Consider the following 24,002-nt stretch of genomic DNA (forward strand, 5'->3'; position numbering starts at 1 on the left):
GGAGCTCCTCATGGAAACTCAGGCGAAATCACGCAGGGAGTGCTAATCAAACCCCCGGAGAGATTTTGATGACTTCACAAGTAATGTCCGGCCCTTCAACTGAAAACCAGTTCTATAAAATTCCCGATTCTATACAGCCAGGTCAAGTTTTTTTGTCTCATTGTATACACCATATTCCAAATATCGTTTTGGTTGTTTTTACTTTTAATACAGCGTCGTTGTTTTCCCCATTTTGCGTACCCACAATGCTACTGCGTGTAACTACTTCAAGGATGCAAAATGTAGAAGCGCTCCTCATTCAACTAAAGACGTTATGCATTTTGTTATCTGTTATTCACACCTGATTCAGTACCTGAACTCTCCACTGCGTCAGTATTCTGAGCCTCTGGCAAAGGGTTCGGAAGGGAAAAAGTGGTCACAGGAAGCAGGCGTTGTTCTAACATGTGTACCTGCCATGATAGGCTTCGCTTGATTGAACACGGCCATTTACAATGCACGCTCGTCGCCTGGTGCAAGTGAGTGAGTGAGTGAGTGAGTGAGTGAGTGAGTGAGTGAGTGAGTGAGTGAGTGAGTGAGTGAGTGAGTGAGTGAGTGAGTGAGTGAGTGAGTGAGTGAGTGAGCGATTGAGCGAGCGAGTGAGTGAGTGAGTGAGTGAGTGAGTGAGTGAGTGAGTGAGTGAGTGAGTGAGTGAGTGAGCGAGTGAGTGAGTGAGCGAGTGAGCGAGTTAGTGAGTGAGTGAGCGAGTGAGCGAGTGAGTGAGTGAGTGAGTGAGTGAGTGAGTGAGTGAGTGAGTGAGTTCACGCTTTGTTGCAGGAGCAGAAGGTATGTAAACTGCGAGAATGCTGCTTTAAACGCACCGTTTGGCGCACTAATACCAAAATAAAAGCCGTTCAACTCAATGGGAAAGCTGTCGGAATTGCAGAGCAGTGATTCGCCATAATGAGCTGTAGCGCCGTTATCCGGTCACTCCTACCACCCAATGCAATTCAAATTTCTCGCCTTCGTAGTGCTCGCGCGCCCCTGCCCGAAACTGCGCCAGCAAGAGTTCTATGTTTTTGTGCTTGCTTTTCCTCCCGCACGTACGTGCCGGCGTTGCACTTCCACTGCTTTTGGCTTACTATCGTAAAAACCGACCCAACGAGAGTTCTTAACTAAATCAATGCGGGCGCTGCTGGTTAATTACGGATATTTTGCCTCAAATGTACCTACAGATTTCTTTGCGCTAAACAACGGGGAGATGTATGACAAGCACCAGCAGTTCACGTGTTTCGAACGCTTATGACTGTATAAACAGCTTTGCTTTCGAAGCCCCTGGGTTAGGCCGCGATGACAACCGCTACGACGGAACGCCGTGTGGCTCTACTTTGGTCCAGCGAGCGAGCTACGACGACAAGGCAAGCCCCTAAAGTGCTCTTCACTTAAAAGGGTAACGCACGAAGGGCAAAAGCAGCATCTGTGAGCGATATGCACTCCACATTTGGTACACGTTTGGTGTTATTTTTACTCCATGCACAGCTCACACACAGACAGTCTAAAACCAGGAAAAACAAATGACACATGTACCTCCACGACACGCGAGACGCATGGTGTTGTCGTACATGAACGTGCACTCGCAATCCATTACCGTCCAGGCCCTTTCCAACAGACCAATTTAGAAATTAGAGGCGTACTCTTGGGATCGTTCCAAAATCTCGATATCGCTTCTTTCCTGGAAGCACCGGGAAGCAGACGTGTTAAGCCTGAACATTGCCGCTGTATTGCGAAGTCTCACAGCCAGGTTTAATGGGGCGGATCGCTTCCGTGCGCGTTGGAGCGCGTCCGGCGTGCACCAAACAGATTGTGATTTATAGTGTTTTTACATCATATGCAGTGATCCGCGGTACCGTTTGATTAACTGGTAGCAACCCATACCTTCATAACATTTGCTGCATCAGTCATATGCGATGCTTTTAAAGACGATAGTCCCTTGGGCTACTTATGCCCCCAAATTTTGTCTGTTTGTATGTCTGTCCCTCAATTGAGCCTTCCGGCCAAAAGTTCAATGTACACTTCGACGAAAGTTTTACATAGGCAAAAAGTTTCTAAATCACTAAATCTTGAGAGTAACTACACACATTAAACATTGTCAGAAAATAAAATATTAGGCGTATTTGAAGCATAACGTCAAAGCATAAGAAGTGTGTACAGTGCTCTTTTATTAAACATATGGCTGCTTGATGTTTTGATAGCAAATTAAAAGAACGATGCGTTGAAAACACTGTTTTCACCCACAATATAGGCAGCGCTTGCGCCAGTGGTTCTTGGCTCGTGTTTCGCGGCGGCCTTCCAAGTCCGACAGTAATAAAGGTTCCAGAAATGGCGCGAGCAGTGTAACGCGGAAAAATTGAATTGACCTGAGCAAACATCCGCCGTGTTTATCATGGGAAAAGCGAAATGGAGGGGAAAATAATGGGGGGGGGGTGCAGGGGAGAGAAGAAACGCATTCAGGAGATAGAGACCATAGAGTTTCATGCTAATATATACTAGAGGGAAACCTGGCGCCACTGTCTAGGGGAGCCGCGCTTCGGCGAGCGTTCCGTCATGTACCGGGAAGGCACGTTCCACTTGTCCTTGACATGGCTCATGAACAGGCTGAAAAGTCGGCTCTGGCTACAAAAAGCAACAATAGTACTGCAGAATGTTCATCCAATTTGTTTTGTTACCTTAAAATTGAACCTCCAGAAAAATTAATTCGTCAGTGATTATGTATAAGCTTCAGAAACGATGAAAAAGAAAGAAATGTTACCCTTTTTTGTTGATTTTGGCTTCGAGACAAAAAAAGAAGCCATTTGGCTAGCTAAGCCAAGTAGGCGAGGAACGTCGCTAGCGGCAATGGCGCCACCCACGGCGGCCCGCGGCTGCAGCGACAGATTTCCCTCTGGTATATATTAGTGTGAAACTCTATGGTAGAGACGGCAGAAGACGTTCGTCTTTCGACGACATTTGCAGCGAAATGAGCAGATGCGCGGCGAATTTTTATACGTTAGATATATACGTACGTGAGATATTCTGGTGTCTAATACTTCCTCGTCACGAGTAACTATTGTTCCTTCTCCCGTTTTCTTTACCTCTCCCTAGTGGAAGCAAACGAAGGGTGCAGCCAATCTCCACTATAAAACATTTATCACTGAAAGCTCTATCCAAACTTGCATTATCTGCTGCCAAGACACCGCCTTATTCGTTCAGGCAATGAACACGTATGGTGGGAAGGGTGAGGAGTTACAACAACTGGGCGCGGTATCGCTTTTATGATTTCAGGAAATTATGCAACGTTCCAATGTCTTCGTGATGAAATCACGGATAAAAAACTCTAGTAAATGTGTAGTAGTTTCAGGTGGCACTAACGTCGTTTGTGAACATAGAAGCAATTAAATGAATTCTCGGAAAGGGCAGCGTTAGTTCCGTTAAATTTAAGGCGCTGGTTAATTGCTTCTCAAGAAGAACTGTACGTCTGTGGACACCGCAAAAAATGGCTTTCTTAATCGTAAGAATGAACTCTCTTTTTTCTGAAAATACTTGGATTTAAAACAAGCGTCAGTGGGGGGGGGGGGGGGGGGTAGTCTCTTAACGGCCGTCGTGACGCTTGCATCTTTGCAAATGGCTAACACAAGCTACATTGACATCAGCTGTTAGAGTAAAAGCGCGGTAATTCGAACTCGAAGGGGACCATAACGTTACTCGAATCTAGTGGAGTTCGAATTAGCGGGTGGGCTCTAAAATGAATAGACATCGCGCCCCACTGCACGGGCAGTAGACAAAGAAGCCACGTCTGGGCTTCTTATCGCAAATTAGGCGCTACAAAACTCTTGTTGCGCACTCCACGTAATCGCAGGCCCAGATCAGCGACCGCGGCACAAAAAACACGTTCGACGGCATGCGCCGGTGCACTGGGCCGGAGGCGGGGCGCCCGCTGCCGAAGCAAAATAAGCTGTCGCAGCAGCGTAGCGCCCACACCATGGTGTTGCTTTTTGTTTCGTTGCGTTGCTTCTCCAGTGAACTTGGTTTGATTAGGATTTGCAACCCATAGCAATCACTCACGGCCGACTTCTTCTGCGAGGAGCGATGGAAACCAGGGGATCACAGTTCGAAGTAACCGTTCTGGATACCCACGCGTTCGAATTATAGGGAGTTTTTCCCCTATTTATATATACAGGGCTGTGCCGGGACCAGGGGGTCAGTTCGAATTAACCGTAAGTTACAATTCAGCGAGTTCGAATTAACGAGCTTTCACTGCACTTGAAAGAATTTATGACCTTTCTGACTACCTCTAAACAGAATCGACATTTGCGTTCATTGGATTTGTTCGTCTTCGCAGGTTCGGCCCGAAAATACAGGAGCAGAAACAACGCACGACCGCGCGTCCCCTCGCAGTGCGCCGCTGACTGGGAGCATGTCTCGCACGACCTCGGCACACCGCTCTCCTCCCACTTTCGCCATTCTTTCATCCTCCGCTTCCCTGCGGGCTCTATCTTCGGTGGCCTTTTCGTTCTCTCGGTTATCCTAGAACCACTAAATAAACCTCATCTACTGGCTCTAGGTTATCCCATAGCGCGTCACCATAGAGGAGCCTCTCTCGCGGGCCCTCGGTGTATACCGCTCGTCCCCTCTGAGTTTCGCCATACTCTCCTCGTATACTTTTCTGCTCGCTCTATCTCGTCTATCTTCGGCGTTCTCTTCGTTCTCTCTGTTACAACAAGGCCAACGGCGACGCGAAACCATAGGAGTGGGCGCTCTAAAAAGAGGGAACACAAGACAGCGCTAACCGACGCCCTCTACACAAAAATAAACACGGTATCTCTGTCAGAAACGCCTCTGTGGCAATACGTGATAGCGAATTTGCTTTCGTACAGGCTGCGATTAGATTCGGCGTTGAGATTCTGCGTCAAAGCTTATTCTTCTTTCTTCCTCACCGTGTCATCATGGTAACGCTCTTCGTCACCGTGATGCCCATGGTTGTCATACGTTGTTGTTTGTCGTTTTTGTTTTCCCTTCCCAATAAAATCAGTTGCGACAAAAGCGCAGTCGTGTGTCCGGTTTTCTCGCGCGTGTTATTTGTTATTTATTGCGGAACAGGACTTACCTTATTGTGTCAAACCCCGCCTTCACCCGAAGCTCGTGGCGGGCAAATGACAAGTAAATTCTTATTGTCTGCCACACGTCCTGTAGTTCCATTCGATGCTATATAGATGGCGTAAGCTGGCCTAAGGTGCGTACTTTGGAGAGCTCGCAGTATGGCCGGTATGTCGCCTTGCCGTTTTTTGAACTCCTATTCAGCCACATAACATTTCGAAATATAACGCAGCGCAACTAAACTGGAACAGTTTGCAATATCGGTTGATTTATTGTAGGGTTTAACGCGCCAAAGCCACACAGGTGGTGAGGGGTGCCGTAGTGGAGGGCTCCGGATTAATTTAGACCACCTGGGGATCTTTAACGTGCCCCTAAATCTCGTACACATGGGCGTTTTTCCGTTTCGCCTCCATCAGACAACCGAAATGGAACCACCGAAGCCAGGAATCGAACCCGCGTGGTCGGGCTCAGTGGCACGAAGCCTTAGCCAATGAGCCACCGCGGCGGGTTGTTTACAATGTCGTCACCAATTATATAAACCGGGAATATATTAGCAGAGGGGTGTTATGTTTGAGGTCAAGATAATCATCCTTCTGTTTTGTCACCACGTCACATATACTTCACTTCAATTTGTACTCCACAGGGGGTTGCTACATAACGAGTGTGTTTTCGTACAAACGTGGTTACAAAAACCATGGGTTAACATTGCAGATATATAGACACAGTACTAATAACATGTGATGAAATGGTAATCGAAAAGATGCTCTGAGGAAGGCCATTCCCCTCATACGCAGCTCGGGAAAAAAACGATGCAGAAAATGTTGCGGTGCCAGATCGAGGTCGGCAGACTTGAAGTGGAGGGGCTGTACGGGGGGAAATCCGTGCGGCGGGAGTGATGTGAGGTGGATGGCTCAGTTACCAGTGATAAAACTTGCGGTAGAGTGACACGGTGGTGATTCTGCGGCGAGAAGATAGATTTGGCTGACCGGATTCATTTTTAAGGGATGACACGGTGATATCGTTAGAATAAGAATGAATGAATGAAGCGAGTGGTTTAATTTTGAACTGCGTCGATGGCGTTGGTCAAATGAACTTGGTGAGGGTTCCAGATGGTTGATTGGTATTCAAGTTCGGACTGAATTGGTGAAAAGTCTCACCTGGTAGGGTGAATGTCGTAGGTGACATTTTAAGATTCCTAATGATCCGTTAGCTGCTGAAATGATATCAGGGCGCCAGAAAAGATCTGGGGTTAATTTTACATCAAGGTTAATGTTGCACCATGATCAGGGGCTAATGTTACACCAAAACAGGGTTGCTTCGACTGGTATGTTCGCGATTTCATAGGGAAATCCGAGCGTACTTTTGCGGCAGCTGAAGGAAACTAATTTGGATTTGTTAGGATTAAGGCTCCTTAGCCAACGGTCACACCGGATAATATTTTATACTAGTTAGGTCAGAAAGTTCTCAGTGTGTGGCGGTCACTGTCAGCATAATACAGGACCAAATAATATTAGGCTTCTTTCTGCCTGGGGAGTAAAATGAGATTCTGCGACACTTTTGTTTTCCAAAACTGGTTTTCAATATTTTTTTTCGAATACTTCGCTCCCCAAAGCTAATGAAAAAACTTCAGCACAACGTTTTTTTTTTTCCTGTCGGCATGCAAAGTACCCGCATCCTCAAGCAGCTACGCACCTGTCTATAGAATCTTATATCCCACCGACAACATTGCGAACCGTACAGCAACGTAGCGCAGTGTTTCCATTTCATGACACCATAGAGGTAATACACACATGCTTGCTAATACACACAGGCCCGGCTATCCGAGCAAAATATCAGATACTGATCATGCTGCACGACGGGGCTGCATGTCGACACGAGTTCTGCAACCGAACTGTGCAGCATCTATCTGGCGCTGAATGGGACCTGTTGGCGCTATGCAACCGAGTTTAGTCGCTTGCCACAGCAACTCTGAGGCACCGGAGCTTGCGGGAATGTCATTTATTCACGTGGCTTGTACGTCAGAGCCCTCTCCTCCAGTGCAATCAGACAGAGGACAGCTGTCGTTGCGGTAAGACCGGTTACAGCTAGGCGCAGTTTTTCCGTGCTCCTGAAATCAGTTGTTGCGCAACATTTCCCGCGGATGGATGAAGGATGTCCCGGTGTTTCCTGTTCTTATCATAGAGATGTAAAGAAGGTCAGCATTGAATGTACAGGCGAGAGCGGTGCATAACACGTCTGTGAGAAAAACGCCCATAAGGGTATCTGTGTACATTTCATTCAGTATAGAGTCTAAAATATTTTGAAGCTTATGTCAACCTTGACTGCCGCTTGAGATCTGATGCACAAATTTGAATGGATAAAACAGAAAACGGGACTACTTAAAATGTTGATTTCATTAAAATTATTCACCTTTTATTCACCTGAAGTTTGCAACCCTGTTAATTACTCAACGAATAATCCGTTCGGCTTCTTGCGGGCGCAAATTATTGCTTACTAGTACAATTACAAGCTAGCTTTCTGCCATTCACGTTGTGGGTTTTACTGAATAAAAAATTGGAAGGCCCAAAACCTCACTACCAGCGATTACACACAACCAAACCGAATATTCAAGCACTGCCATTAAATTAAGAAGCATCATTGACGAAGAATTAACCATCCGTTTTTTTTCTGTTTTCCCGTTTTTGCTCCCTTTCCCATTTCACACCTGCAAGACAACGAAGCAGGCTGACGCCTGTTTGACAATTTTGCCTTTCATCTAACTCTTTTCTTTATCGGGAACCTGAATTAGGTGTATTTCTTGTTGTGGTTTTTTGTATTCACAAACCACTAATTCTGCATTTTTACGTATAGTAGTGTAGCTGTTATTTGTAACCTTGGCAAAGGTCAAACGCAAATAAATCGGTATGGTTGCTCGAGTCCTGTATGGTGCTCTTTCACAAAAGTGCCCTTGGTGGTCCTCTTCTTTTTTGATTTGTTGGAATTTCCCTAGACTGGTAAGCATGCTTCTTCGCTGGAAAGGCATTCTGCGAGATCGACCATAACACGGGAACAATGGGGTTTAAGTATGCCTATGTCGTAATAATAAACAGGCTGTTAATGTCATTTAAACCACTCTAAGTGACTGGAGTAAGAAATACCGTCAACCTTTAAAAGACCATACTGCCAAAAACGTACGAAAACATAGAAAGGGGATCACAACACTGCAACAAGTTTTATTTCCACTAAATTTGTGTTCGATTATCGTAAGAGAGTTTATTTCGCGAGACCAGTGTATTGAGCAGTTTTGACTCTTTTGACTTTGAACAAGGCATACCTATAAAATGTAATAAGCAGTGAGAGACCGCATTGCTCAGTTCTCTTTTAGGAATACACGCTGCTGTCATCCGACTGGCACAGGACGCCGCAAGGGACCACAGGTTCCTGACCGGCATCTGATGGGTCGGATACACCGGACACTCCCGAACGGGGCATTCATTTTTAAAAGTGATGAGAATAAAGTATGTGTTCTCTCTGTGTCTCTCTCTTAGTAATTTCTGGATTAAAACCTCAGAAGTCCCTGCTATTCAATAATTTTCAATGCTTCCTGGACTATAAATATCCATGATATATAACCACAACAACAAACAGTCCCAAATGTTTTCGTGGGCCGCAATAATTCAATGTTTATTCCCATACCGAACTAATACCGTCCACCTTTAATCATGATCTGAAAAGGTTAGGGGAGCGTTACTTGGGCGGCATTGTTTTATTGTTTCTTAAAGGAGCCATGAAGACAAAATAAAAGTTGGGTTTATTAGAAAGACTGCGTAGTCACGATAACAATGATACCAATATCATCGCAATCTTCGAACAAATAACGGAGATATTAAAGAAAACGTGTGAAGCAGTCGCGACCCCCTAGCCAATTTCCCGCAACTTTTCTATGACGCCACGGAACTTTGTTTGTGCGATTGGCGGCCGCCTAACTGACCTGTCGCGACGACACATGACTGGACGTCTGTAATGGGGCCTCTATTTCTATTTGACCGCATCACTTGAATGCTAACGTGCAGTTAACGCACTGAAAATTATGTTTTATTGTTGGCTGGTGTGACGTCATTCTTGCTCATAACACGTCACTGTGGCGCAAAATTTGAAAGTTTTTAAGTACTTCTTGCTTTTTTTCGTTAGGAAAATCTTTTGTGACTGTAATGGAGCTGAGTGAGATACTGAATCCTAGTTCTTTCAAATTAAACGAAGTTGTATTTCTCTTCATGGCTCCTTTAAAAATATCGTAGTTTCAAAGCAGCGTCATTCAGATGAACATGTTGGTGCTCAATTAAGGCTTCCTCTCGCTTCAGCCTCGAGTTTGTTAAACCTGATCGGAATAACATCCGGCGAAAAGGTTGCTTATTTTCTTCGGAGACACCACCTCTGACTCAGACCAATTAAGACGCAACAGAGAGGATAAAAGAAAAAACTAAGGGGGAACAAAGAACGCACCCTGTACCCGCGCGACACATATAATGACGGGACTACCAGGTATTTACGCGTGCAAGAAACTGGGCACCTTGCTGTCGTGATCATCATGCAGGACCTGCTCGTCGTTCAAGCATTTATTTCGTAGCTTCTTAGAGCTTCTTCTGCCAAGCAGTCTTGAATAGTGAGCACACAGTGCTTTCCAGCTGTGCTGTGCGTTTTGCGTTTCATTTTGAATTAATGAAAGAACCTACGGCTCCCAAAGGAGCGTCCCCGGCAAACCATTTCCCTCATGATGCAGCAGTGTCCAAGAACTGCCCTCCCGTGCTATGACTCAGAAGTATACGTCACTCCACGTACTGTACGCCATTCCATATTACCACACATGGAGCTAACGTGAAAACACATAGGACAAGCCGCGTTACGCTGTTTGTAGTAAGAAAAGCGCCGCCGCTTTATCTGCTTTCCCGTCTGCGACCTTGGCAAGCTGTACGCTCCGGCGGCGAAGACGGAAAAAGAGAAGGTGGCGGTTTATGCACGTGTGTTGTGTTTGTAGCTTGGTTCAACTCGAAGTTGGCTCGTCTTGATGGCTCGGGGGGTTCTCCGCCCGCTCGCACCTCTGCCTGTTGGCATCGAGATGGGGGAAAGTTTTTCGCGCTAATCCTTGAGCGACTGGCCACGAGCTACCGGGGCGCTGCTGTCGCTGACGTCATCGGGACGGTGGACAGTCTCTTAAGTGGCTTGGAAGTTCGTGCAACCTGCCTGCGAGGGAAGCAAACAGTTCGCGGCGGAATACCGGGCCGTTTGAGTTTGTGTCAGCGTCGGAGATTCAGGTTAGTACATTACTATCGCCTCTCATGCTGCGTTCAGTGATTAACGCGATAAATTACCCGGACGTTCTAACCTTTATCCCGTCTCTCAGCGGTACAACACCGTGAATGAGTGCGCGGAATCTGCAAATTACGTAACCTGTATCTGGAGTGTGAGACGATGGGTTATATAAGCTGTATCGTGCTTCAAATGAAAGTTGATTCTAACTGAATTGTGTATTTTTCAATAGTGTAAGTAACGGGACGCATCTTGTGCGTCGTTTGCTTGGAGGCAGATTGCTTGCACCAATGAGCTGAGGCATCCAATTTCGGGCTACCTTTCATATCACCGATGACGCAAAGTGCGAAAAAAATCGGCTTTCTGGCGTCTTGGAGACCCCTTCCTTGATGTTTTAGCGCCATCGGGTTGAGCCTGAACATGTCCCTTGACTAAAGGTCATTTTTACATTTCACAGTAACACAACATTATGCCCTTTTTGTTTTCTTTGTTCTAGTCCTTTCATGCAACCCGCCTCCTCCACCGCGACCTACAACTTTGCCTTTATTATTTTTAAACACCTTTAACACCCCGCCTCTACAGCCAGGAACGTTCAGATGTATAGACTGCTGCAAATGTAACAGCCTTTGCTATATTATGCAGTCAGCGGCCTCACAAAGTTTTCCTCGGAATATTTGGGGCAGCACTACAAGAGCTAAGCAAGCCGATACACACCCTGGATATTTTCTTGCGGGCTTTCGCTACCTCCACCCTAGGTCAAATAAACTGCAAGTCATGCTCCGGACAAGTGGGCTTACGACTGTTCCGCTACTCGATTCTAGAACACCAGTAACTTTACAGTGACAGCGTAGAGAAAAGAAGACACTTGCGCTTAGCAACGTAGTTAAATTTACTTACGCATGTGGATAAGACGCTTACTGATGCAGAAGTTGGTTGCCCCAAATTAATTTGTATGTTCTAATACTTGCTTTTTGCACATTTGGCTTCGCCCTAGCGCTGAACCGTACACTAGCACAGGATATTAAGCATCTAGTCATGCATTTAGAAATTATAATATTGACCTTTTAAGTGGACGGATCTGTTGGCAGAAAAATGGCGGTGTTGTGCGTACATGCGACTTTTCCTTGACGGAAACACACGCAGTAAAAAAGAGAAAGCGCAGCGAACGTGGTGGGGGGGGGAGGGGAGGGGGGCTCCCGCGTGCAATCTACAGTAATGTTATTGATCCCAGCACAGAAGTTTCTTCCACGAAAATCACCCATAACGGTGAAACTAAGAAACTAATCGCGTGTAACTGCTCATGCTATTCTTGGCAATGCATGTTTCCTTGTTTGCCGTGCGTGGTGATAAACGTATTCCTACGGCGGGGTCACCCTACCAGAAGAGCTTCTCTTTATCGGCTTCGGGCAACAAAGCGGCGCCTAAACTGATAACATGTGCGCCGATGATACGATTGAGACAAATTTAGTTCTTATTAGTAAGGTACAATTTTCCCAGATGAAGAAAGTGTATGACAGCTGCATCTTACCGGTACTCACCTATGGGGCAGAAACCTAAAGGCTCACTAAAAGGGTTCATCTTTAATTGAGCGTGACTCAGCGAGCAACGGAATGGAAGATGGTAGGTGTAACATTAAGGGACAAGAAGAGAGCGGAGTGGGTAAGGGAGCAAACGCGTGTTCAGGACATATTAGTAGAAATTAAGACGTGTATATGTATGTACCAAAGAAAAATGTTTAATAAAATCCTTGAATCCTTAAAGAAATGGGCGTGGGCAGGGCATTTAATGCAAGGCAGGATAACCGTTGGTCATTAAGGGCAACAGAGTGTATCCCTAGAGAAGGCAAGCGTGGCAGGGGGTGGCTGGAAGTTAGATGGGCACATGAGATCAAGAAGTTTGCCGAGATAATTTGGTGGCAGTTAGCACAGGACCGGGATAATTGCAGATCCATGGGAGAGGCCTTTGCCCTGCAGTGGGCGTAGATAGGCTGATGGTGATGATCAATAAGGCACACTACAGGTGTTAATGTTGCAAGTGTGTACTACGACAAATTGCATGCCAAACTATAATAGAAAGGTCCGACAAATCTCTAACTTAAAAAAAAATAGGAGTAGCAAATTATTATTTGCAGCCTAAATTTCCCTTCAGAAACGTCTAGGTGTGGGTAAAACAATTTTTCAGTGACTCCGAAACTTCCGCAGAACTGTTTTGGTGGTATGTCTTCAGCGGCAAGCAGCAAATTCTGATTTACGCAACATCTTCCTTTGGGCTCTAGATTCATTAGTAAAAGTATTGCACTAGTTTACACAAAGTAAGCAGCGAAAAACGCCCGTAAAGCGTAACAACTACCCGGCGGAAACACTCAACTTCAACTACAAAATTCTACTGAGTTTGAACCTATCGTTACGTGTCTACTTCTTTCCTTATGTTGTGCGTTTTCTCCGCTGGATTTCTCGTGCGAAAATGCCCTGGTACTCGGCTGTTCGATTCCTGTGCTCGCCCCACCTTCTTGGACTTGTTGATAACTGTGGTTATAGCGTTTACAAACCGAAAAGCGATAAGAAAACCCGATGCGGTGCCAACGTTCAACGTCCGAGAAGGAATAAATGTCTCCGTATTGTTGAACTCTCGTGGGCATTACGATGAAATTGATGAGGTGGTACCAACGTTGGTCTGAAACACACGGGAAGAAGCAGATTCGCAAACGTTCAGAGGCATAGCGCTTAAGGTTTCTGTGTTTCATACAATAATTCATTATACGACAAGGTTTGTCCTCTATAAATCTGGAGATGCGCATTTTAGAATAATGCAACGTTTATGCTTCTTGTGCTCGGGTAACGTTACTAAATGGAAATGGAAGACCACGGTACGCCGAAATGGCTAAGTCGTGCGCCGGTTGGCTACCCGGTTTATCGAAACAAGCAGTAGCATTAAGTGTGCCGTTGAAGCACCTCAAATGGCAGGAATAGTAAATAAAACGACTAACTTGGTTTCGCACAAGTGACTATAAATCAAGTGCCAATAAGGTGTGGCTACAAGGCCATGACCTTGGAAGCGACAGAGTCTCCGAAGTTTATGAAATATTTAAAATAAGTACTGCCAATTGGAGCAACAATTTCGTTTGATGTTCACTATTGGCGCACAAACAAACTTTCAGGTAACCTGGAATCCATCCTCTATCATTTTCGGACGACCTAAATGAATCATGTTACCGATTAAACAAATTTTTAAAAATTTTTAAAGAGATTTCTTACATACTTTCCGCCTCTCACCTGTGGTGTATTTTGCCTTGTCAGGTAATGCAACAAGCGTCGGAATGTTCCTTCGCAGAAAACATGCGACGTTAGTCGGAAAAGGAAGTGCACTTCTGTTTTGCCAATTTTACGGGATATCTCGACACCATTACTATTTGCAGGTCAACAATTCAGTCATGGAAAAGAAGGGAATAGGGCTTTTGTTTCTTCTGGTGGTTGCTGCAACGGCGCCTATAATAAGAGGTAAGTCCACACTTAAACACCATATTAAAATAAGCGATACATTTGTTTGCAGCCATATTAAATCGATTGCCATATTCTTCAAACCATTTCCTTAATTTCCCACATGCGCTAGCCTGTACCAACGAAAAAAACTCAGAACAGTAAAAAAATAGTTCAATGCGGCTATTCAGGGAAGCTAAAAGGGGTTGGCTTCACGAACTGAATAGCGTGGTCGTTTAACTTTACAGTAACAGCAGAGCGTTTGTCGAGATGACTGGTTGCATTACGTTTTTGGAACATTTCGGCCTCCTCTATCTAATGACTCCCAGCCTCCCACTCAAAGACACCATCTGAGGGCACAAGCGTACATCAGTTTTAATTCCCGGCGCCAGGAGCTCTCATGTCCATGAAATCATTGACAGTTCATCTGGTGCCACGTTATTTATATTCTCGCAGGCTTGGTTCACGGTGCTGTATTAGGAGCGCAGTACCTTGGGACCGCACAATGTCCGTCTGCGTCCGTGCGCATAGCATTTACAATCGAAAAAAAATCGCACAGGCATCGGGAGAATTCGAGCCTGTGTCTGGTAGACTAGACATAGTGTCAGTCGTCTTACCCTTTGGAATACGACCGTGAGTTAGTACCCGAGAGACAAACAGCTTACTCCCTCGCCTGTAACGGTGCGGAGTACCTTAGGACCTCCCAATGTCCGTCCGCGTCCATCCGTGCGCACACCACCATCAAGCGAAAATCAAGCGACATTCGATTTGAGCCGTGAGTTGCAATTTCACTTTAGGGAATAGTCAAGGTGCATTTCACAGCTCAAATCGATTGGCGGTTGGGGCGCAAATCGGATGTCACTCGGTCACAACTTGGACGTCATTTCGAGTCCTCGTACTCCGCACCCTTGCCATAATCCACGGAGTGGAGATGCTGCCATTTTTTTTGCTTGTATCACGGCTTGTAGCAATTTTCGTTATCAATTAACAGAAGCCGTTGTATGCCCTTTTTTTCTACCCATTTCTGTCCGCCATTTTCCGCCGCCAAAAGCACAAGCGGAACACAGTTGACAGTTTAATCATTCCTAATTTTTTCAGACGTTTTTCTGTCTCGATAAAGTCATGTCAACACATGAGCTTTCGTTCATGCTACGAAATGTTGTTGGGAAAATACCGAATAACAAATAATAAAAGGTGACTTTCTTTCTCCTAACAATCGCAGCGGCACCAGCAGGATCTTTGGGTCCGGACAACATCCCCATTAGCATCAAAATACCCGACAGTGAGGAGCTGGTAAAGACGGACGTTCCTGGGCAGTCAGCTATACCGGAGGTGAGCTTTCCGTACAGCCATGGGGCAGCCTGCCAACCTACACAAAGATTTATTCATCAGTATCCCTTTGAAAGCACTGCTCACTTGCAGAAAAAAACAATTTTGTGTGATATTCACCCTATAAAATGCATTGAGTACCACAAAATCCACAAAACCCAATTTACCAATACACCGTCTTGAATTCTCTTACACCTTGGCGAAACTATATGGCAATGGCATGATGTTTTAACGCACGCGGAATCACGTGCTAGCGACAGCAAAGAATCTTTCTCAGTTGTTCATTGTGGAGTAAATGACACAGGGAAAGACGTAACTGCGTTTGAGATTCAAACAAATTGCCTGAATTTTTTTGAGTTTGCGCTTTACGAAAGACACGTTGTATTGCTCATTTGTAGTTTCTTTTACCTTTACAAGAATTAAATCGTCACTGCAGTCGGTAGGAGGGACATTCTCTGCAAACTTTTCCGGTTATAAATCTTCCAGCCTGCTTGCTTAGTATACGGCATTGTACGCACAAAAAAGTAGTTTTTAATTTAGTTACACATTCTTTGTTTCTTTTTTCGTAGTGTTTGAAAACCCAAGATGGCGTCACAGAAACTGTAAGTATATATATCTGTATAGCAAAGAGTAATATTACAAGCTTGCTATATTTTCCCCAACAATACAGTAGAATCTCGATAAACGGAAATCGCTTAAACGGAATTGTGGCCTAAACGGAACAGTAGCCTGTAAGTTGGTTGGTTTTGTATTCAGATAACGTAAAGAAACTCCCGGTAATCGGAACTAAAATTTCGGCGTCACCGTATAAACGGAACTAGAAATGCAACTTATTGTGAAACCCATCAGGATGAGAATCAGCTTTTTACGGTTCCGGCTGTTTCGTTTTTTTCTTCTTCCTCCATGTTTTTTGGACCTCGTTGGCTTTCTAAAAAGCTATCAACTACATTCACCTCCTAGTGATTAGAGTTCGATGAAATGGCATGAAGAGTGCGTACGCACACAAATGAGCACTTTTATACATCTATCTCAGTAAACGGAACTCCTGTTAAACGGAACTAATTTTTCCGGTCTCTTGAAGTTCCGGTTATCGAGAGTCTACTGTACTTCACTTTTAACTTATGAGGATGGAATAAAAGCAAATCTTACATTTACGTGAGGAAAGTAGTGTTTTACCCGTATTTTAGAGGGTATACACATATTCACGCGACTGTTAATGAAATTCAATACTTTTATGAAGGGATACCTTACATTACTTAACATTTTTTACTGCATCCGTCACCCGAGAGGGGAATGATCAATTTCAAAAACGGATGAAGTTCCAGGACATAAGGTTGAGCCTAGATATTTCACAAATCATCAGGTACATAGTGCCTTTTGAACCGCCCAGTTCCACGCTATTCGATCGCAAAGTGCTACCTGGACCACACGCCCAAACTTCACGAGGGCCGGAAAATAAAATTGTGTTGACGTCCCGTTAAAGCCTTACATTATCTGTTCTTTTTTCTAAAGTTGGTGTTTATTTTCTCATTATCGCAGGAAAATGGCTTGGTCGTCCCAGCTGAGGCTTTCACTCTGGTAAGCAACAAGTCTGGTCCTGTAACAATGGTTAGGGCGTATGACGACTGACCACTTAAAAAAAGGGCGGTCTACACGAGGAAACGATCGCGCGAAAGAATATGTAATGCTGAGATAACCGGTGCTTGCACGCGTCGTGGCGATTGCAAAACATGCAATATTATCTTTAATCTATCGTTTTCATGTATCCCAGTCCCCATACGTCTAGGGTTCTGTGCAGGTTATCAGTGGTGGAATACCTACGTAGTGGGGCGTCTCTTGCATTCCTGGAGAAGCCCATTATTTTGCAATTACTCTTATCAACTGCACTTCCTGTGAACACTCGGGAACGAAAAACGAACCGACCGCGCCGTTACTAAAAAAATCGGCGGAGCTTTCACTTAAAAGCGCAAGGCTTGGACCATAGCGAAGCTGGAGGGTTTTTTTCTTTGTAAGCAGTGAAGGACCCACCACCACGCATTGCATTAGGCTAGAAATTGTTTATTTACATGTTCCGTCATCCATTTTCACAGTTGCATTAGCAGCCATCGTCATTTTCATCTACATCGTCATCTTCATCATGCATGACTGGCGGGCCCGGATTGTTAGGTCCGCAGGCTTTCAAATTTCTCGCAAAGTGTAACGCGTCCGCACGCGCTCGAACCGGCGGCAACCAGCTTCGCGAACTGGGCGTCTGTAGCTTGAGCTGTCTTGTGCTCTTCCCTTGAGGCGCGAATGCACGTGAACTGTTTTCCTGGGAATGCCCTGCATGCGGTGCCCTCGCCACCCTTCCTCACATCCTGTGGCGATGTCCTAAAGACCCGTTTCCTTCAATTACTTGTGAATAGCAGTGGGAGAAGGTGCTGGGGAGCTCAGACCAAGAGGTGCAAACCGCTGTGGTCAACAGACCTACCGAAGTCGCCACTCGGCTCAAGCTGGGGGCCACTACAGACCCTTGGACAAAACAGAACGCTCAATAAAGTGATTCTCTCTCTCTCGCGAGCACCACGCGCAAACCTGGACGAGGCCGGGCACTGCTCGTAAAGCGCGTGCTCACGTGCGCAGTAAATGGGGGGAGTAACTATGACCAATATTTCTTGCCACGCGGCACACCCCACACATTACGGCCAGCAACAACAGATTCGCGCTTAAAATAGAGTGGAAGAAGGTCCCTATCAGGCGCTCTACTTCCTGATGCGAAAACATTTCCCAGTGCGACGTTGCCACACCCAGGACTAATGTAGTTTTCTAGTTCATTGGCGAGCCCAATATGACGACTCGAAAAACTGGCACTGAGTAATTAACTCATTTACGGTCCAGAAGATCGTATTCCCTTTGCTATTTATTTCTGATTACGAATACAGCTTCTGAACCCGGTGAAGCCAAGTACTAGCCGGACAATGTTCAGTTTTACCAGCGGAGCTGTTGTAGGTTCAGTGTTTTCGTCCGTCTGCTGAAGGTCTTGCGTCCCGCAGGGTGGGAGCAGGATCCCAAACACACCGATAGAGGGCGCAGAGGTCTCGCAGGGGCAGGTTCCTCTCCCTCCCGTCAAGCAAGAGAAAAGGGAGGCAGCCTCCCACTATTGACGTTTAGCTGTCAATTCTTTCACGTGAACCATGGAATTTGCGCGGAGTTCTCGCGCGCGCGCACGTCGACGTTCGAGCCCACACAAGAGAACTACGACTCTGCTGTTTCAGCAGATGCTACAGTGAGTGGAACTAGGTTTAACGTTTGTCGTTACCTTGCTTCTTCTTGCAGTGTGCCAGAAAAGAGTTAGGCAGGCTTCAGACCGAGTTGAAGCCGACAACGCCTGAGCCAGAAGACTCTTCAGAAGAAGAGCAACCTGAGGAGGACGATATTCCTCCACCCCCGAAGCCACCAGCGAAAGAGGAGAAGAAGGAGGAACCCGAACCCCCAAAGGAGAAAGCACCAGCTCCGCCGAAAGAGGAGAAACCCTTTTTTCCGGAGGCGCCAAAAATTCCAGACTTGACGAGCATCACGGACGCATTTACCAAAACTAAGCCAATCGACAAGAATCCCACCATTCTTGGTGACGTCGTCAAGGTTCTTCAGGTGAGTACGGTCTAAGTCTTTTTATTTCTAATCCCATCCGGTATCCTTAAAGCATTTTGTAGAGTCATTACGACGAGTCGGTTGGTCATTCTGCCAAATACAACCGTAAAACAGTTAACTAATTATTGTATATTCTCTACATGTGTGTTTTCAAATAGTGCAGTTCTGTTCCCTCAATCTTCTGATTATCTGAGGATTCATTTAAACGGCACTGTACCTATGTCACTCAATATTGCAGAACGTCTTCATTACGTCATTCCACCTACCTTACTACGGTAATCAAGACCTTGTAAGTTTCGAATTTCTTTCCGTGAAAGTTTTTTTTTCTCCGCAGTGAAGAATCGGGAGCCCGGAAATGTAATCTGACAGCATGCATTGAAATTGGTAACTTAACGGCTACTTGCCACCAGGTAATGCAAGAAAAGTTCGGGAATTGTTCATGGTTTCAAATGTTTATGCGAAAGAAAAGAAATAGGTTTTGTACAAGCACGCACTAATAATGATCAGCTTTCGAAAGAAGCGAAACTTTAGTTCCTCGGGCTTCCGCCCGTAGTTCAACAGATCTTACACGCGCTTCTCTCCTCAGTTAGACCACTTTCAAAATTCTCGCGTCATTGCCGCGCGGGAGATCTCAATCGCTCCTCCTGCCTGGTGCATTTCGCAGGTTATTTTCGACTTTAAGCGCGTCATGAGCGACATGCAGCGCATCCTTCACGGCGACATCAAGGGCGTCCTCCAGGAATACCCAGGGAGGGCTCGTGGGTTCTTCCGCATGGTCCACAGCTTACCCAGCAGGTTCTCGTCCGCACGCGATACGGTCGAGGAGGTCCAGAAGGAGACGTGAGTCAAAAGCACTATCCCTTTTTTCTGTTTCTAGTCAAGCTTCTGCGCTGTTTGCGTGCCGGTCTGTAAACATTGGAAAAACAGGACTGCTCTTAAAACGCCAATGGTTCGGCGGGTCTAAAGAAAGCCAACCATACATCCGCACAATCATGGCACAAGTCACATTCGTGCAGATTTAAAACAATTGGCGTTTATTAAAGGTTCCCGGGATTATTACAGAGAGAGGGAGAGAGTAAACTTTAATTAATCCAGAAAATGCTTGAGAGAGGCGTCCTCATTCCAGGATGCCTTGAGCTCGGGCCGCGTCGACAGCCCTTTCGATCAGGCGCAGCTGATCTTTGAGGCCGGAGCTGGCCAAGGCTCTCTCCCAAAGCTCGGGGCAAAGGTGGATGTTTGGGGGGTCTAGAGTGGACTTGTCGCCGCCGCCCAGTATGTGTCTCAGAGTGCCAGGCCCTCCACAGAAGCGGCAAAGGGGAGAAACGTGTGTCCGGTCAAAGAGGTGTAGTCTGGTGGGATGCGGGAAGGTGTTGACCTGCAGGGCACGCAATAATCTTTCCTGATCTCTCGGTAGCGATTTGTATTTGATTGGACCATGAAGGACAATCGTGTTATCAGGGTTATTCTGTCCAGAATGGTTCACGGCAACGAAGGTGCTCTGAAAGCAGTCTCAGCGTAACTTAGCGATGTCTTAGGTATCAAATGGCTTTTCCGAATTGTCGCTTGCATGAAGACCTGGGCATCAAATTACATGTCTTACTTTCGAGTGCCTACATCTTCCGCCGCGGGCGATGGAGAATGTATCGGTGGCACCTTAGTGAAATTCTGACCTGGCTGATTGTATTCACAGTGAGGACCCGGAGTACGCCGGCACGCTTTCGGACCTGAACAAGTACCTGAGCTCTGCGGGCGAGTCTTCAAGAGACTTGCCCAATGCCCTCTCGCTGGTCAGCACCTTGGACACTCTGAGAAGCATTGCGGCTCGCCTGCACAACCGAGTCACCTCGGCGCTCACTACGAAGAGAGCGGCCGACCAGTCCGGTTTCCTCTCAGGTTGGAGACTCTGGTTTTTAAGAACACATAATACCTGCCTTCAGGGGACCGCACCTGATCACGTTCATATGGGATTTATAATTCATGGTCCACGGGCTTAAACACCATCGTCCACCAAATACGAAAAGTTTCAGTGCCCAAAAAACGTTCATAACGGCCTTGTTTAATTATTTTAGAAGTATATCCCTTATGCAGTGAAATTTGATTGCAACACAGCTAGCCCCGCCTAGTAGAAGCTTGCTGAACTGAAAGGTGTTGCTTGTTTACTTTTTATTTAACTACAGAAGTGATTTTTTAAGAAGAAAACTAGGCCGTTAGGATCATTTTCACGGATCTTTAAAACATTTCGTAATGGTTTTCAAGCCCGCGGGTCATGATTCAATCCCATAAGATTGTGACATGGTGAGTACCGCTTACATCCTGCTACAGATCTTGATCTAGAAGACCAAAAACTCGCGACTGCAGGTTCCATGTTAGTTTAAAACACGATTCTTTGGGTCCCTGCGTAGCTTTGTAGAGATTTTATAACCATAAATATTTATTTTCTAAATAGTGGCGTTGGCCTGCAGCTGCTGGCGGCTCCTGTTTGCTGGGAAGGCCATGTTCGACTTCTTTTTCTCGCTACCTGTTTACCGGAAGTGGTGCAGGTAGACAGCCTTTAATGTAGAATAATCACTTGGCTGAACTCCAGATGGACGACTAAATCACAGGCTCTAGAAGTACGGGTTATGATAAAGCAGCAACATTATGCATTTAACTTCTGTAAATAAATAGTTACGTGTCAAAGAATCCCGTGCCCGTTCACACTAGCCTGCAAAGATCTAGACTGAGTGCAGATCAAGAGAAAGAGAAGGTAATAAACTGCTTCATCATAGCGCCCTGTTCACATTTAGTTCAGTTATCTACTGCGTGTAGATAACTCAAGCATCCACTGATTGTGTGCCATAAGACATTCTTTGGTGGCTGTCAGTACAGTTCTGTCGGGACTTATTACTGTACGTGCTAAACATGCTCCAGTGGCGTGGTCTGATTCACTTGGTTTTCATGTTGTGAGACAGAAAAGTAATTTAAATAATTTTGAGATAATATGGCCCATATCTGGGATCCACTTAATTTTTATCGCGAAAGCAATTGTTGCCTAGTGGATCGACAACCCAGCGAAGACGACCAGTCGCTCAAACAGAGTAAAAGTAAAGTAATTCAACTCACAAGAAAACTCCGTAAAGTTGCCTCTGGAGGGCAGCTGAACCCATTGCTTCCGGCAGGCAAGGCAGGCACTCATCCCAACTGCCAATACAGCTTGGTGGCACTTGCTGGCTTAAAAAAAACCTAGTTCATGCTTTGTGGCCTTCGACTTATGAATATATGTTAGAAACATCTACTGAGGATTGCATGAGTAACTTGAACATGCTCATTCATGAAGTAGCAATTAGGCGAGCCACTACTTTTAAGTTCCTCTTAAATACAACAGATGCAATATTGGTACCGTACGCGTACGTCCTGGTGGTTGCACCAGCTGCTGAACATCACGTGATTTGTATGCCTAACCACACAGCGACCAAAGCTTTGGTCAACTTTTCGACGTGCGTCAGGTAATGAACGCAGTAGGTAATTAACAACATCAGAAGTATCAAGTACCACCGCTCGCCGATTCACGCGTGGCTGGTTACTATGGTAGCATTTGTGGTGTGCTGTTTGTCATCTGGCCGGCGCATGAACACCAGCCCGCAGCTATGAATCTTTCCACGTCATGTGGGGGAGGGACTTATCATCTCCTTGATCTGGCATTTTGTATTGGCAAGAGTTAACTGACAGCAGCTTGGTATTTTTTCCAAAGGATTCTATCACAAGACAAGTGCTTGGACTCCTCTCTGGCAGCTGTTAAGTGATTCAAAATGGCCAAATAAAGAGACCTATTCGCTAACATCTAGCTTGCTGCTGTGGCTTGTGGCTTAAGTAACACTTCCTGTGTTCCGCCGCTGAATTTTTAGTGCTAACAGTGTGGTCACTTGTGGTGTCTCTTTAGTAGCAATTGCTGTAAATTAGGCAAGGGTAAAGTGATTCCTAGTCGCAATAACTAGAGAAATCAGTAGAGCTGAAATAATTTTAACCATAGCTTAGGGAATGGAAAGCTAGTACTTTACGTGATCTTGCGTCATAAGTTCCATTTCGATGTGATACGTATGCCCTCAGGGCAACTGGCAGTTGGTCAATATGAAACCAGAAGACGAACTTAAGCACCTTCTTGGAGCTTTAGGCAGTTTTCAAAAATATTATTGGCCCGAAGTTAGTCCTTATAGAATAAATCAATCGACGAGTCACGCGAAAGTTTGCATAAATGAATAAAACTATTGGTTTTAGATATTTGGGTACATGAACACCGCTGCTGTATTGCCATAATTTCTACTATGTGTATCTCGTTACCTTAACAATGATTACTGTTCGTTCGAACAACATTTTATTTGCATCTACCTAATGTTAGGGCACAAGAGCAATTTTTATTGAACAGAGCTGTGAGAAACACTGCAGACATAGTTTGGTTCAAAAGGTGCTACCACAAAGTCCGAGTTCTTACAGTAGTATGTATTACACTTTTTTACCGTTTCTCCCTTCTCTGGTTATTCAAGGCCGCTCTAGATCGGGTGTTATGGACGACATCAAAGACATCTTCCTGACTATCCCGGACACTTTCCGCTCTTATGCGAGACGCAGCAAGCTGAACGGCGGGCCAGGCATCTTCAGTCCTTCTCCCGTTAGCCCGCTGAGTCCCTGGTCGCCTCTGAACCCGCTGTCTCCCATAAGCCCCATCTCACAGATCAGCAGGCTCACACCTGGTGACCCTCTCGGGCCCGTGTCCAAAGCTCAGGTGGGGGCAGTGGACGCAATCTCCAGGAGACTCACCGACCTGTTCAACCCACGGAAGGGTGCCAGGGATCAGTGAATGCCCATGGATTGAAGGAAGAAATCGGTCTACAACCACCTTATAAACCATTGTGTTATCTAGTTACGATTTATTGATGAAGGACGGATGCACTGAACTCTTAGTAGCCCTACATTTGTACATAAACCGCGGCAGTGAAGATAGCTTACATTTCAATAAATTTCGAAACAGCTAGTTTTGTCAAGTTTATTTAGTGAACAGATGTCCCGGAATCTTTCTTAATGCTTTTAATATGTTGTAACTGCAATCTACTACATTCATTGTCACTTCCAAGCTTGAGCGGTTTGGAACATTTGAAGTGCCATTTTTCTTGCTCTGTGGTGAGAAAAGAAAATGAA

At 45.6% G+C, this 24,002-nt stretch overlaps 1 protein-coding gene across 2 annotated transcripts in view; it reads left to right on the top strand.

Annotated features, from left to right (window-relative positions):
* Positions 1–10,242: 10,242 nt before the first annotated feature.
* The window catches only part of LOC144143614 (uncharacterized), a 13,833-nt gene continuing 73 nt past the window's right edge, over positions 10,243–24,002 (top strand). The window contains exons 1-10 of one of the 2 annotated variants that reach the window (XM_077675452.1): positions 10,243–10,400; positions 13,811–13,892; positions 15,094–15,203; positions 15,770–15,802; positions 16,740–16,778; positions 18,516–18,830; positions 19,069–19,119; positions 19,495–19,670; positions 20,521–20,723; positions 23,351–24,002. The exon at positions 23,351–24,002 is cut by the window's right edge and continues 73 nt beyond it. In XM_077675452.1, the coding sequence (XP_077531578.1) occupies positions 13,826–13,892; positions 15,094–15,203; positions 15,770–15,802; positions 16,740–16,778; positions 18,516–18,830; positions 19,069–19,119; positions 19,495–19,670; positions 20,521–20,723; positions 23,351–23,664 (1,308 nt within the window). In that variant the 5' untranslated portion in view covers positions 10,243–10,400; positions 13,811–13,825 and the 3' untranslated portion in view covers positions 23,665–24,002. The remainder of the gene's footprint in view (positions 10,401–13,810; positions 13,893–15,093; positions 15,204–15,769; positions 15,803–16,739; positions 16,779–18,515; positions 18,831–19,068; positions 19,120–19,494; positions 19,671–20,520; positions 20,724–23,350) is intronic. The other variant, XM_077675453.1, reaches the window with a different exon arrangement.

This window comes from Haemaphysalis longicornis, unplaced genomic scaffold, assembly GCF_048455015.1.
Source record: "Haemaphysalis longicornis isolate Haplotype H1 unplaced genomic scaffold, Haemaphysalis longicornis Haplotype H1 scaffold_6, whole genome shotgun sequence".
Taxonomy (NCBI): domain Eukaryota; kingdom Metazoa; phylum Arthropoda; class Arachnida; order Ixodida; family Ixodidae; genus Haemaphysalis; species Haemaphysalis longicornis.